The sequence below is a fragment of the Cystoisospora suis genome (assembly GCF_002600585.1).
Source record: "Cystoisospora suis strain Wien I chromosome Unknown contig_1379, whole genome shotgun sequence".
NCBI classification, from domain to species: domain Eukaryota; phylum Apicomplexa; class Conoidasida; order Eucoccidiorida; family Sarcocystidae; genus Cystoisospora; species Cystoisospora suis.
In genome coordinates, this window is record NW_027154179.1 from 457 (window position 1) to 15,886 (window position 15,430).

Consider the following 15,430-nt stretch of genomic DNA (forward strand, 5'->3'; position numbering starts at 1 on the left):
GCACGCACTCTAACTCACAAACACATTTTTCGCCGAGGAACTTGTGTTCCTCGCGGACCCACCAGACTGTTCTTGTTTGTGCCTGCTATTATTTAGCTAACTTAATTGTTTATATTCTCTGTGTAAACTCATGTAGCAAGTATTGCTCGAGGTCCCGTAAAGTTACTGAGCTAGGCGCGTCAGAGACTTCAAAGGCTGTGGCACAGGCCCTCCGCTATCTAACTGGCTTCCTTTTGATCAAGGAAAAGACTCTGTCAACACACACGACGGTTCAGTCGGCCCTCAACGAAGAACGCGGACGAATTACATTTCCGACACAGCACGAAGGGATGTTGCCCTCTCGCCGGAACACATCCGTCATCCACTTTGACATACTCACGAAATCTTACACGGTCTCTTTAGTCAGCTCAACCGTTCTCCGGCCAACTCAGATCTCTCCAGCGTGAGACTTTCCTCCGTCTGTCGCACTCTCCCTCCTAGCTGGCTATCCAGGTGGGTCACCCGGTCCGATTTCTGGTCGAAAGCCCCTCATATGTACGTGTTCCTTTTCAGGTGTCTAGACCCACCTTCTTTCTTGTTCTCGATATCCTGGACGCCACTTCCTCGTTGAAAGTGATTTTTACTTCATTATCAACCGTATAATCTTTGACAGCGACTCGGTAGATCGATTCCAATACCTTTTGTTGGACTTCCGACTATCTTGGTTCATCATACTAAAGGTACACTAGCAGTATAATTTGTTCACGTGTACTATCGAACGTAGGGCACGGGTAATATACACAGATAGAAGGCCGCTTTTCACTCTCAACTTGGTACTCTCCATCTATACGAAAAATCCCGTTTCACAGAAAGGTAGTGTCACTCCATACAGAGTGCAGCACCTGGTTAAGATATCAAATAATTGCGTTAGTGAAGGGCTCCTTCACTTCCTTTCTTGTACTACTTTTGTCCCCCCTACGGGTTCTAACGGAGGAATATCTATGGTGTTGCTCTAACGGCCAGAGATCAAAGCTCTGACTACGACGAACCGGGCCAAGGCGTCCGGGGGAGGTTACGTCCCTCCAAGGCGAACACCGTGTGAGGACCTACCGATGTTCGGTGTGTGAACTCAGTCACCCTGTGCATTATACTGACAAACTCGATTTGATAATCCAGAAGTTGCTTCATCGCTCGAATCGTTTTTCTCGATGGCGCGGTTGCCGGCACACCCAACCGAGTTGCCCCCGTTTAATCAGTGTCAGAGTTGTGACCCTGACCTTCACCCGACGGAAGGGGATCACGTTAAAGCCGACATCCGTAGTCGAGCGGCGCAGGCAAAAGGAAGTGTAGGAGCAAGAAATAACATATATAAGCCCTGTGTACTATAGTCAAGCATGTCTGTGTAACGGAGTACGTACCCAGTAACACAGTACATTAGCAGTATCAAATCACGCTGTGAGTGGATATGGCCTAGTAGGCAGGTCATACATACCCCCTTATCAATATTGCGTGAGTAACGCAGAGCTGTGGCCGGGGTGAAACAAGATTCTAGGGTCTTGTGCTATTACGAGGGGGAAGTAAAACTCCTAAGAGTCCCCCGAGACGTGTCGAGGTTACTAATCGAGGCTGAGTTGAGGGAGTCATTCCCAGTTGTAGGCCACTGAAAGAGGACGGCGCCCTCGTTAGAAGGAAAAGAACGTTTAGCAACGCCTAAGTAAAGGGCGAGGCCAACAGTGCAAACTCAGGGAAGACTACAGGGCGGATACGACTATCTGCGGATGTGTTGACCGACTAATCAGACCGGGACCCACCCGCATGCGCGGCTCGTCAAAGCGGAGAAAGAGAAAGTGGGGCTTGGGTAGAGCCGAGGACTAGAACAAAGTAGAAAAGGTGTGGAGTGCGTGAAGGATAGCCATAATGTCAACGTCGTGATTGTGCAGTGCGTGCGAGCGAGACGAGTCCCGGTGGAGTGAGGGAACAGCCTACTGGTGAACGTCAAGAGAAGCTTGGAGAAGAAAAACTGGTTTCTGCAAAAGGTCTGCGCTCCATTTCACTCAGGTTTTAATTGAGTCTGCGTCGAGTTGTGAACTGGCGCATCAACTGCGATGTGTAGTGAGTCGTTTGTGACAACTTCGATCTTTAGACAGCCCCTTCCAGACCAGGGAAGCGGGGCACGTGGCTAATTGACGAGGTGACTAACAGTAATGATTCCCCAACAGGTAACCGCTTTTCGACTACGACGATATTAACCTCAGCTGCGTTTTCGAGGGCCTGCACGACTCTCGCGACAGACTTTCGTCGATCAACGGCCCAGTCGACCAGACTTGTGAAATTCCCACTCCAGCTACTGGGAGTGTATCCCTCGGCTCGTACCGAGAGCTAATTGGCGGCTCGTCCGTACCCCGTGTGTGTAGTCGGTCGCTAGTTAGTCCGACAAGACGTGTTCCGCAGACCCATCCTAGACTGACGTCTCGGGAGCCCGAGATCAGTAACAGTTGCTATCTGTAAAGCACAGCGGAAAGCAGTCCGCACATCTAGAGAAATAGATCTATTTTGGCTCCGAGTATTTGGACTAAGTCTAGCGTAAGCAGCAGGTTGCTCTCCTCAGTTAGGTCGGTTGACTCGACGGGAAGTCAACTGCCGCACCGCTGAGACCTACCGCGACTCTTTGGTAGAGCTTCGTTCCAACCGCCCCCTACAAGCCTACGTTTGAGTGTTGTCCGGGAGAAAGGGAAGGCATTCCTTTTTGTGGGTTTAGCCACACCCTTGGGCCGCTTCTGAAACGGAGGTGTGTATATCTTGCGGTGCTTCACGCACTCGCAGTTGCTGCTACCATACTGGGTAGTGTTGTCACACTATGAGAATGGCGTGGTGGCGTACAAATGAGGCACGGCCGACCTGGAACGTAAGGCCTCGGCGCGAGGTAGCGGGGCGGCTGTTCGAAGAGACAAGCTCGTCACCTTCAACCGGCTGTCTCCGGGTCAGACCCGGGAAACGGCACGCCGCTACTTGTGAGTTCGGTGTGTCTCTTGAACACAGAAATTGAAAAGTAGTTCCCAATCACAGTCACTCATCCACACCGTGGATTACACCGGGCGTTGAGAGTATGCAGAAATAGGACGGAACGCACTTCTCGGTATCTACCGTCTCTGGCACACGCACACACAAAGCGTGGGAGGGCTAGCAGACCGTGCCACTAACACATTCCAAGATGCGTCCGTGCCATGTTGGCACCAGACACATACCATGAAACTACGGCGAAACAGACAGGGGTCCCCCCCGATGACATCAAAAGTGTCCCGGACCTTACTGACACCAGGCAAAACGCACTGCGCCGTCGCCGAGATCACGTCATCGGTCTAGAAGAACCACGGATCATGCAAATGACATCCGGAGACGGATCCACCGCCACAGAGTGCGTCCCGGCCGCAACCTTGTTCGGACGGGAATAGCAAAATAAGTCGGACAGGAGCGCCTTTTCGGCCCCTTTCCTATCACCGCCGCCGGCGACAATGAACCGGCTGAGCAGCGGGCCCGGAACAACGGCAAAAACTCATAAAAACCATCGTGCATACACTCAGACACAATACGGATGTCTTCGCCCGGGCACACACCGAGAATGGCAATTCTCCGGCGGGAAGCACCACAGATCTCTCTCGTTCCTCGAGGGCTGTGGTGCCGTGGGGGGTATTATGGATCGCATTCCCGGCCGATGAGAGCGAAAGACCTACAGGAAGCAGCGGCGGGGCCAGTCCTCTCGCATACCGTGTCCGACGAAAGCCACACCTCATTTGAGACAGCTGTGCTACGCGCCCCCGGTACGTAGGAGCCGCGTAGCGGAACGGGCTCCCGCTTCATCAATTGCAGGACACGAGGACATAGACATGGTTGTCGAAGATGAACTTTCTGCCGTTGGTAGGAATCTCCAGCTCTCGAAAACCCGTAGAGTTTGCACGCGTCATCGACGGTTGGGTGCGGATCGAATTTCCGGACGCTCTCGATGTATATAACGCCCACTGTTCTCGTCGTGCTCCAGCCCCCGCACTTGTTTTGAAGAATTGACAGCATGCAACGTCAGGCGGGCTCGAACACTCGCATCTGCGTATACTTCGTTGAGTCAAAGCAAAGTGATGGGGATGAGGACGTATGGCACCGATGTTTACGGCCCTCTCAGAAGCCCCGTCATTAACAGTGTGAGTGTCGTTAAGTGTCGTAGTTCTTTCTGAAAGCCTCGCCAGCCCTGTCGGGCTTCCACAGAAGAACGTCCGTGCCGGCGCACCGCGGCAGTGGTGTCTGAGAAGCGACGCTCCAGACGTTGAGCAGTCTGGCATCTCACAAAAGCAATATGCTCGGGACTTAGGCCTGTATACACAGACGGTGCAGACTCATTTGGAGGCCGAAGGCCTACGTCTTCCATGAGCTTGGACAGAACACGGGCCTGCTCCAACAGAGAGGCTCTGTCGGCAGATATGTCTACAGTGACGGAAATACATCACACACAACAGCAGAAAGAAAGTCTATAGGTCAGTGAAGCAGAGTGGGTTCGTTTTGTGAAACTAGCATCGCATGCTTTCGTCTTCCTTGTTGTCCGCTTTTGTTTCGGTAGTCACATGGCAGCTTTCTTTCACGTGTCACTATATTCGAACACTGGCTAATGAATATAAAGATGTCTGCCTGTTTGTTTCAGCACCTATCCTTGCTAGCAGAAGCCCACGTTCCTGCGCCTCGATAGAGAGACGCAGCCTGGCGGCAAGTCTTCCGGCCGAACGCCACACCCGGAAACACCGTACACCCCCGGAAGAGACAAAAGACAGCTGACTCCACAGGTGTCTTTTTTAGCTCGCAGAGGGGGTCCAAGCAGAAACGCTACACAGCCACCGAATCCAAAGAACCTCGATTCTCCGCTGATCACGCAGGTGAAGGCAGACTCAACTGTCTGCATATAGAAATAACGTCCGGTGACAAACGGGAAATCCGAAACCGGCGTCAGGCAGGGCAAGGGTAACTAACACGCGACTTCATGGGCGACATATTCTTACCTGTTATACCCAAGTCTTTCAGAATTCCCATGCCCTGGGAAATCAGTACAACTGAGTCATCGGACAGGCCAGTGTGTTCCTCGAGATCTAGCCCTTGGTCGCCAGTACTAAACTGTGGTGGCGGGCTGGACCAAGCACGGGAAAAGTGACGGTCTATGAACTCAGATATAATCTGCGACACCGGGACCCCGCTGTCAGAAGGCAAGCCTCCTAGACCCCACCGCGGCCTTCCGCGTGGTTTCTCTTGTGCTTTTACATGTTCCGCCGCTTTCCAGGGACCGCTTTTGTCAGCGCGAATAGCGCCCGCCTCTTGCCCCACTGTTGTCTGATCACCGCTCCTGCTCCTTCGAGCAGGCCCCCTCACCGACCCACGACCACCACCTGTATCGGGCAGTGTGCAGCACACAGGGACACGGACTGGGCGAGCCGCTGGGGATGGAATGAGCGAACACAAATGCTACCCGCCCTACGACCTTTCCGGTGTTCTGGAAACGGACACAGAATGCGACGAACACCGTGAATCACGCGCAGGACAGGCAAGAAGCATAAGGAGGTTTTGCGCCATGGGGCGGGTCGGTCGAGGACAGCAAAAAAAGCAGAATCTCAGAGACAGTGAGCAACGAGGCGTGCCGCCCTGCGCGCGGCCACTAGTCCTAGGGGTGGATGGAGCCGGCGGGCCTTGCACTACTTCGCAAGATTGACAGAATGTCAGTCGTCCAAACAGGAACACAGCAGTGGCTGTGAGGGCTAAAGCTGCTCCACGGAAGAAACAAGCACCTGGGCACTCCAATCAAGGAACCAGCTCTGTTTTTTCGGTGGCACCTTTCGTCCCATGGTCGGAGCCACTTCTTGAGCGAGACAAATCCTGCGAGGGCCGAATACGTGTGCATGTCTTTGTTTAAAGGTACTTTCAAACAAAACACGGTACACGAATACTCTGACGCGGGTGCTCAAGTGAACTTCTATGCAGATACAGATGCATGACAGCCTGATACGAGGCAGACGTACAGCCAGGAAACAAATCAAACCTGTGCTGCAACGTTCCAGCAAACGCCTAAACAGCACCAGCAATCTCGTGGCCTGATCTCCCTGCACGTGTAGTAACTATACGGACTGCCAGCAGGAGAGCGCCTCACGGCAAGTTTTCGAAGTGAGCACATGCTTTCTACTCCTCTTTCCACCATGATCTCTGAAGATGCCTGCTGCTACTCCGCCGACAGCCGCCAGCGACGCGCAGTGCTCAACAGTGTCTAGGACCACACCTTGCGGTAGCCAGACAGGCTCTGGAATAGCTGACGGCCGCGGGACCGTCAGTTCCGCGGCTGGTGGGGGCCCGAGAGACTCGCCCGTGTGATTCACTTGGTCAGGTCCTGGGCACCACTTGCTTCTCTTGGTGCAAGGCCCTTTGGGAGCTGCAACAAGTAGCAGACCAACAGCAGCACCGAAGCGCATGGTTCCACCGCACTGCTGCACGAGTCGCGTTTGAAGCGGACCAACCGACCGCTGGCAGTCACAGACACGCGGAGAAGAGGCCGCACCGTGCACCTGTGTTCGCCGTCAGCTCGCTTTGGACAAAATGCTTTTGCATTGCTTTCTCTGCCGAACTAGCAAAGCGGTCTCATTCTGCCGACTGAATGCGTCCGTACCGTTTGCGGTCAACACTAGCCTCGACTTACCCCGCGAAAGAGTAACACGCTTAAGAGGCTTCGAAGCCTTCGGCTTTGCCGAGACGGTTGGAGAGGATGCGGCAGCCAGCAAGCCGCCAGTCTGACCCGTTTTGTCAGTGTCGGACCCGCTCTTCAGTTTTTTTCTGCGAGGAACCGTCGAAGCTACAGGATGTTACAGACAAGCGGCAGTTCACCGAAAAGCAATTCCAGTGTTCCGAGCACGCACTTCTCTGATAGCGGCGCTACACGCATGTGTGACTCCGGAAAACAGGAGGTTGAAACCCGGTCTGAAGGCCGTGCCCAAGCCCCCTGTTGTTCTGACGACACAGCGGTGCTTGCCCCATACTTCACCGAACGAAGGCAAAGTTAACGTTGGCTTCGCTCTGCGCTTGGGTGGCTGCGGGAGCCGCACAATCCAAGACACCTTCAACACCCGGATGGACGGGGATATTGGGCGCGGGACCAGCTCACAAATGCGGCTAGCGAGCAGCGCTTACATCCGCAAAAAGAAGCAGACTAACACAAAGCCAGTAAGAGATACTCCCCGGAGGATCATCCATGAATTATCTCCCTGACTACCGAAACCAGGCAGCCGCACGAATGCACACCTCCGTCCACACCATAGAGGATTGGTACGGTGCCGCGTTTTTTACAGCCATTGCCGTCCAGTGTTTCCTCCCGGGTCTTTCTGCGTATCCATCCACTTCCTGTTCTCCACACACACACGTAGTCGCGCACGATAGCTGCTTTCAAGAGCCACGGCGCAGCGCCTTACAATCAGTGACTACAGCCTGGCCCCGCGATGCGGCCTGCTCGACTTGGGTCCCTGCAGCTGCAACACGCAAACAGAGTCGCAACATGGTTAGGGTTTTGAGTTTAGGTTCGCTGACTTGGACAGCAAATGCACCTACGCCCGGATGCTGGCGCTGGTTCTACACATCTTTCAAGACTGTCACATCCCCAATGAGAGGGAGAACACAATGACGTGCACTTTGTACACGACTGCGGATGGACAGTTCTTTCGTTACTTAATGCCATTATGGGATTACTACTTCTGAGAAATAGTGAGTCAGCACACTCAACCGAATGGCCACAGGACTCAGCACCGCCCTCAAACGGGTGAACTAATCCGCCTCTGTATGAAACTTCTCATGTGTCTACCCTAGAGGCGTGTCAGTCCAGGCGCGTCCTTGCGCACGGAACTGGACTATTCACTCCGCTCACCGGCTCACCGCCTTCTCTAACACGCGAGACAGAAATATGGGCACTGCAGGATTCGAAGGCAGAGACGCTGAGTGGATACTGTGAAAGTTGAGGGGATTGTTCATCCAAGTATCGATATAGGGATGCAAAGGGGGACAGGATGAAACAATCCAGATTCTCCTTACGCAGGAGTGTGGCTCGGGTACCGTCGGAATCCAACCCTGCTGTCCAGTTGCAAGACCACGCTGCTTCGCCTTGTAGCGACGTGTTCACGTGTGTCCGTACGCACTCGCTACCAAACATATGTAGATGCAGCGGGGCACTCCCACTCCGATCAACGACGCATGCACACATCGAGACAAGTCGTTCGGCAGTTTCTGTTCTTCGGATGCACCGCCGCCATAGCTATCATGAACAGGCCACTCCCGTCCCAGCCAGCGCTGCCTACAGCACTACCTTTAGGTGAGGGGGCAGGGGAGAGAATGGGAGCCGCGTCCGGCGCTGGCGCGGACCGGGTTGGGAGGGCTCCGGCCAATTCATCGACGTGGATCCCTTTGTCGGCGTCCGGCGAAGGCGGCTCTCCAGCTTCAGTTGGAGACCGCGGGGGTTGTAACTCTTCTGGCAACACAGCGCACCTCGCACGTCAATTCATCTGCCGCTCGAGACTTACCGCGCATATCCGGCAATAAGTCTTTGGGGCTACACGCGTGCATGCAGAGGAAGTGCAGCCTGCACTCGATCTACCCCGTTCTTCTGGTACGTCACTCTACTGCTAGCACTCGCCCCTACTCCGCTGGCACACGCACAGTCAGGCTTGTGTTCACCGGACACACGGTGTACCTTCGTATGCCAAGGGAGAAGCAACCGCCGAAAGCTGTTCCCGCTCGAGGGCTCCGGGAATGAGCGGCGACGCAGATACACCAGCGACAGCGTGATCCGTCCTTGGCGAAGACTGGACATGTCTCTGTGCGCAACGGCCTGAGCCTGCAAACGTCGATGCGCCGCCAGAAAAGCATCCCGAACACGCAGCACGACATACGCCAAAGGAAAAAGTAGCATTGACAGCATTACAGAACCTGGCATTTCCTCACTATTCAAGCCAGCTGTGGACCATAGGGAACAACGAGGCATGTCCAAAGCCATTCGATACCACGTAAGCAATCTGCCTTTTCGGTCCCACTGTTTTCTGAAACTGCTGTCAGATTGTACGGCTGGCTGCAAGACTGCGGCAGACTGGCTACTTCTTCAGGATGGGAGAGAGAAGACCGTGTGTAAGCCTCGTTTCGTTCTCAGCCAAAAGCTGTTAGGAGGGAGGAGAAGGCGGCGCCAACTCGAAAGACACGTTCGCTGTCGTTCGCGATGTACTCAGAGGTCCGCAGGCAGCCAAATCATGCGGAGCACAAAAAATCCGCTTTCGGCGTGTCACTCTGGGAAGAAATGTCAGTAGCTCTCGGGAATAGTTACACGCGTCAAGTACGTATGAAACTTCTCGGCCAGACCTCCGCAACGCAAGAGAGCTACGCAGCGGATCGGCTGCGCGTGCGTCCTTCGTCTGTCCCAGTTCCCTGTAAATGGGCGTTCCCGAGCTACAGGCTACCCCACACGGCGCCCGAATCGGCATACAGAATGGTTCACATGACCGCTCGCCCACAACACCACTCCGCGCGCGGTATTCTAACGTGGGCTCACAACTGAAGATACACCAGGAGGCATTCACACCCAAGGTGGGGCAGAAGGCCTATGCCTCTGACGCACACTCCAGGAAGCCGCACCGGTTGCGAGCCCGGAGTGGTTCACATCAGTGTGATAATCTGAATCATCATTTGCAGGATAGATTGTGAGATAACTTATTTGCCACCTCACAGTCGCCCAGGATGCAGGTCTCCGCTTAGCGACCAGAATAGCCAATGCACGTTACAAGTCTTCAAACAACCCCCGCTCACGAATCTCGAGTTACGGTTTCCTCCGTGGATTCTGCTACTTGTCCGTGTGGCCATATACCCGACACTGGATGTCGCCGAGCGCTGGCGGGACAGACGCTTACAGTCTCCGGCTAGTAGGCGCCCAAGCACACCTCGCTCGTCTTCAGAGGCTGGATTCGCAACGGAGACGAAAACAGGCACATGGCACACTACGCTGTTGACCTGATCGGCGGCCCGTAGCTATCTGCAAACTGATGCCGTCCTACACATGTCGGCGACTGTTGTCTCTCGTATTTCTCAGGTGCAAGGCAGCGCGGAATCACACAACGGGGACCCGATGCACAGTCGTGGAAAGGGACATCGCTATCAAAAACACAAACTGCTCTCCGCCCAAAACGGGGCTGGCCGTGTTTCTCTTTGTTAGAGCCGTGCTCCTCGCGGCAACCGCCGGCGCCTTCCGCTTCTCAGAAAGCGAGACAATGCTATACACACGCGTGCCCGTTACTCCTCCTGTTCCATCTTCAGCCAACTACCTTGCCGGCCTCAGTCCGTTCAGCCCCATGGCAACCTGAAAAATCCTCATTTCAACGACGAATGCAAAAAAACCAACTGGATTGAACCGCGTGGTGTACCTGTCTAAAGGGAGGCGAGTATGCAGCTGCGCACGTCAGTGGCATTGACAAGTCTCGCCTTCTGGACAAAAAGCCGAGCCATACACTACACATTGCTCCGGCGACCACATCCGATTTGGTCTTTCACCTAGGAGAAAGCGCCAGAGCGGATATCTACCCACGCCTGCTTACTTTTGTGGCAGGGAGCATCCGTGCAGGATACTCGTAGCGAAAACGGAGCTGCGGTCCGCCGCCGCTAAGACCCCCACGTGCACACATGAGAGGAAATGCCTCTCACACAATATCTGCTCCAGAAAATCACCACGGCCCACAACAGGGAGTACCTCGATATGCGGAAAGCGCGAGAGAGGCTGTGAACAACTTGGCATCAACCCCTGAGTGCACATTACGTCGCCACTTTTTGCTATTCTTCCACACGGCCACAGCTCCGACCACAGAATTAATTATCACTGACACGTACTGTTACTTCGAGAACACCAACAGTGGCGCTTCATGAACTTACTCAGCGGCAAGTCCCCGTCTGCGACCCATATCTGCAGCGCCGCTACGGGATTCCACTCCTGAATAGCTGCTGCAAACGCTGGGCCCGGACAATGACCGACAAGAGACGTCAAAAAATAATAGTAGAAAAACAGCTGCTGCGCCGTGTGGGAATTGCCTTCCCTGCTTATGCACATTGCTGTCGTACGCAACGGTCAGAATGGTCGCCACACGCCGGTTGCTTTTTACTGAGTAATAAGAGATGCTTCCTTTCTAGTGGACCAGTATCTTGTGCCACTGTCCCCCCATCCCCTCCGGGTGTTCGCTTCATGAGAACGGAAAGAGAGATTTGTGTAGCTCAGCGTGAGCCGCCCCACCGAGCGCCTGTGTCCTGCCTCCAGACGGCGGCTAGTCCTACGCATCTGCAGACTTTTGTGGCTTGTAGCGCAGAGGGAGCCCGACAGGGTTCATTATTGATTTATGAGCCCACGCACCGGTCGCGACCGAAGAAATCCGGCCCATTCGAAAAACCGGTAAATTCTACTGAAGCGACAACCACCCTCTCCTGTCAGGCCTCTCTACGCCGCCGCAGGCGACAGAAGATAATGTGCCCTACTTTCCTGGCGGACCACAGCACAAACGCAGCAGCCAGCAGCGCAGCGGGGGCGGCTGCACACCAGGCCACTGACATCCGTCTAGAGAGGATGATCGAGGACGTCTTGGAGAACGGGCACTGACTGGCACCCTCCCTTCGGTAGACAGTTTAATGAATGAAGCATCAAGTGAATCCAAGTGTCCGACGCCTCACTTTCCACGACCTGCAACTACTTACCTGATCCCTCAGCCACAAGGGCCGCGTGCGCCTTAGCATCAGTCCCCTGTCGTAGACTCGGTATCGGATCCGTGAACAATCTCGCTCGAGCATCGCGCGTGTATGAGCCGAGAGCGGTCACAGCGTGTCGGAGGAGGAGCTTCAGTGTGGCATCGGTCACGCCAAGGATTCGCCAACTGCGACGAAGCTCGCATGCCAACGCCACGGTCGTGCTGTGACGTAGAGCCCGGGTTAGACTCATACGCCTGTTCAAAGCGGGATCGTAAAATACCCTTGACATCTTCATCAGAGTGACTTGTCCTTGTAACGCAGAGACGACTAAGGCGTTGATCTGAGAGGACGTTGGCACCCCTTCCGCTCCGATCGCGTTCATGCTCGCGCGCAAGGATCTCAGCCTCTCAATTTCTTCGGCTTCTAGAAGATCGATCCACGACTTTCTCTCCTTAGCTGCCAAAAGCACGCACGGACCATGGACGTCATACAGAGCGGCGATTCCAAGGCCATGTAGGTGCTCCCACCACAAGAGCTCCTGAGGCTTGACAATCCAGGCTGCTCCGATTCACAGTGATCTAACCTTTCCCGGTCGCGTAGACCCTCAGGCGCACGTTAACAAGAGCGAGCACGCCCAACACGATGGCGGTCAAGCGAACGCGCGCGCGTTTGTCTCGAAGGTTCCATATTTGAAAACAGACCCTCTCCTGCATACCACAGTGACTACTAGCACGCTACTAAACGCGGGGTCGCAGTCGCTAAAGCATTGTTAGCGGGCCGACATGTCCGTCCCTTTGCTTCTTCACCACTCTCCTCTCCTTTCGTATTCGAATGGTGTTCTGTTGCTTACCAGTTGCAATGCGGGATAGGGTGTAGTCAGAGCGAGATATCTCCACTGCGACCTCGTTCGAAAGGACAAGGTATGAAGAGGCGTCGGCCTCGTCCACAGGGTCGCGCTCGACAGGACTTGCTGCGCAGGCGGAGGACCAACAAGAGGACTCGCTACAATCTGGTGTCTTCTATCTAGTCTAGCTGTATGTTTATACCGAACAACGTGCCAAGAAACACTGGGCTCCCAGGATGGACGAAGAGCTGCTGCAACGGCCGTGTGAGGACAAAAATCATGTCCACACATAAAGAAGAGTGATGAAAAGACTGATTGCAAAAACCACGCTCTCGCCTCGACCGCTTACAGGCGCTGCGCATTTACACTGACTGTAGGCCATCTACGACAGCTAGCGCCTCAGACCCCTGGCCCGGTGCTGGTCATCCCCGAAGGCCAGCGGAACAGAGGAGCTTTTTTCTGGTCTGCCCAGATGCGGTTGGGTACCGGCTTCCGGGGAAGTGCACAGTTCTAAGCCCGCGCACCGTCTGCGGAGGCTTACATCCAGGAGCCGAGTCATCCGCAGACACAACGACACCGTTGGTTGCAACGCTGGAAGTTTCTGGCGACGACTGATCCGTCCTTGGGGAGCCATCACCTTGGCCTGAAGACAACGCTGGACGCGCGAAACACCAACGTGTACATCGTGCTACACATAGGGCGAAGAAACTACATCAGCTCCATAGATATGAACTCACACATACAGTCCTGATGTGAGTTCATCGAGCGGGCGAGCCGATAAACCTTAAAGCGCTCGGATTCGACAGTGGACAAGTCTGCTGCCCTCTAAAAGAACTTTGTCCGGATTCTTTTTCAACGTGAATTGTTTCCCAACACTCTGCTGCCGCGGCATATGACTGACTCTAGTTGAGGAGGATGAAAGACGTTAGAGGAAGCCCAGAACACACCAATCGCGCTCCTGCCTCGAAACTGCCCTCAGGGGCGTTCCTATAACAAGGTCGAGGTGTAAACGCGAACTCCATGGACGGGTTCCCCTCGGACGAGCGATGCACTTCAAGAAGTCCAAGAAACAAGGCAGCGGAAAACGCATAAAACCTCTTATCTACCTGTCGCCCGCCAGCAGGTCTCCCACGGGTCGCAGGACGGATATACACATGCGTGAATACATGCGATGTGAACGTTACCGCGGCAGGTGCCACCTAGCCACCTCTCCCCAAGAGGTTCAAAGGGCTAAAAGCACGACAAAACAAGCGGTGTTAGCTTGACATAACTGTAGCAGTCGGTGCACTCGTTCTCGAGCTCGCACCATACCCCGCCAAACAAGCGAGGTCAGGCGAACCCATCTGCATCGCTGCTTGTAGAACAAAGACCAAGCCGTCGTCGTCATAATGAAGCGGTCAAAGCTCAAACATCTCGCCCGAAGGTGTTCGCACCCAACGTAGACCGCGCCGTCAGATTCGGCGGTTGGTATGTCACAGGGCCGCGCTACTAGATGGGTTCCCTGCTGCCGGGATGCCCCAGCTCTCACCATCGACGCCTCCCGCGGGTCTACTGAAGATTGACTGTTTTCGGTTTCTACAGCCTCTCCAACCTAAATCTCTCTGCCAGGGCGGCTCCACCTATGATCGCATTTCTTCATATACACGTATACACGTACGTAGTGGACGCTGCCCGCCAGCACGGAACATCAGCTTACAGTCTTTGGCTATAACTTGCCCCAACAGGCCTTGCTCGTCCTCACCGCCTAAAACGGCAACATAAACACAGATCGAGCTACTCCGACGGCGCGGACTGTGCATTGATACCGCCTGCAGCACGGCGGCTCCCGCAGGGATCAGAGACATTCCTGGAACGGCGACCATGCTAAACTCTATGCCCTAAACGCTATACGTTCGGACCAACTGTCGAATTTCCTCAAATGCGGGGGATACCAAATTCAGATCCCGAAACGCCGGACAAAGCTACTCAGTCTGGTCACAAGGTGGGCCGAGCCCCTAGCGTCGGAATATACCACCCATTCCACCTCAACAGACCAGCTCATGTATCTATGAACATCGCGTGCGTGAACTGAGGCGGCGCTCGCGTCACCTGGTGACTGACAGCGTACTGTGCTCTACTACACTGCGCGGCGCGACCTGTTCGATCCTGTCTTGTTTCCTGCCTTGGCCCAGCGTGTCTTTAGCTCTCGGGCTCTCAATGCCGACCAAATACCACGGGGTTACCGTGCCAGGACCAAATGCGCGAGACGTGAGTTTTCCCAGGCGACGCGATGTTGCACGAAGGTGAGTACAGGGATGCGGAGGCAGTTCCAGGAGACGCTACAGTACTCTGGTACACGACGCCGCAGCCGCCATACCGAACCCCGTTGTCTAATCGAAGCATGCACAGTGCGCAAGTCTGCCCTAATTACGCGCATGTCGGCACACAGCTTACCCGTGCAGACACACCTGCAGACGGACTGCAGCAACAACTCTCACGCGGGCACGGCACTAAGACACGAATGCTTCGCGAGTTGTACCAGCTGACAATTAGCAAGTGACGTGGATTATGTGGGCACTGTGTTCAGCGGAATCGGCACACGGCTGCGCACCCTATGCAGCATACAAATAACAAAGTCCGTGTTTTCCTTCTGGTCAGAAGCCGCATACGTATGCAATGGGTGCTCCTACCGCCACGTTGACCCAGTTCCTTAGTGGAGGCACTGCGGTAGACAAATCTACAGCCTCGGCGGAAGTTGACACACAGTGGACCCGTCCTGAAACACTGGCAGCCGGCTTGCAGCAACAGCTCCCGAGGGACCTCGGCGCTCGTGTTGCGAGCCGACGCGGAGGCTTCGGGAGT

General features: G+C 54.7%; 1 protein-coding gene across 1 annotated transcript in view; it reads right to left on the reverse strand.

Annotated features, from left to right (window-relative positions):
* Positions 1-3,005: 3,005 nt before the first annotated feature.
* CSUI_003173 (uncharacterized protein) overlaps positions 3,006-15,430 on the reverse strand; it is a gene marked incomplete at its 5' end in the record, with an annotated part of 15,783 nt that continues 3,358 nt past the window's right edge. Inside the window, 13 exons of the mRNA XM_068063371.1 lie at positions 3,006-4,452; positions 5,019-5,399; positions 6,281-6,430; positions 6,695-6,847; positions 7,461-7,517; positions 8,345-8,506; positions 8,729-8,872; positions 9,933-9,980; positions 10,945-11,022; positions 11,755-12,201; positions 12,596-12,715; positions 13,131-13,232; positions 14,286-14,333. Coding sequence (XP_067924652.1) covers positions 4,139-4,452; positions 5,019-5,399; positions 6,281-6,430; positions 6,695-6,847; positions 7,461-7,517; positions 8,345-8,506; positions 8,729-8,872; positions 9,933-9,980; positions 10,945-11,022; positions 11,755-12,201; positions 12,596-12,715; positions 13,131-13,232; positions 14,286-14,333 — 2,204 coding nt within the window. The remainder of the gene's footprint in view (positions 4,453-5,018; positions 5,400-6,280; positions 6,431-6,694; positions 6,848-7,460; positions 7,518-8,344; positions 8,507-8,728; positions 8,873-9,932; positions 9,981-10,944; positions 11,023-11,754; positions 12,202-12,595; positions 12,716-13,130; positions 13,233-14,285; positions 14,334-15,430) is intronic.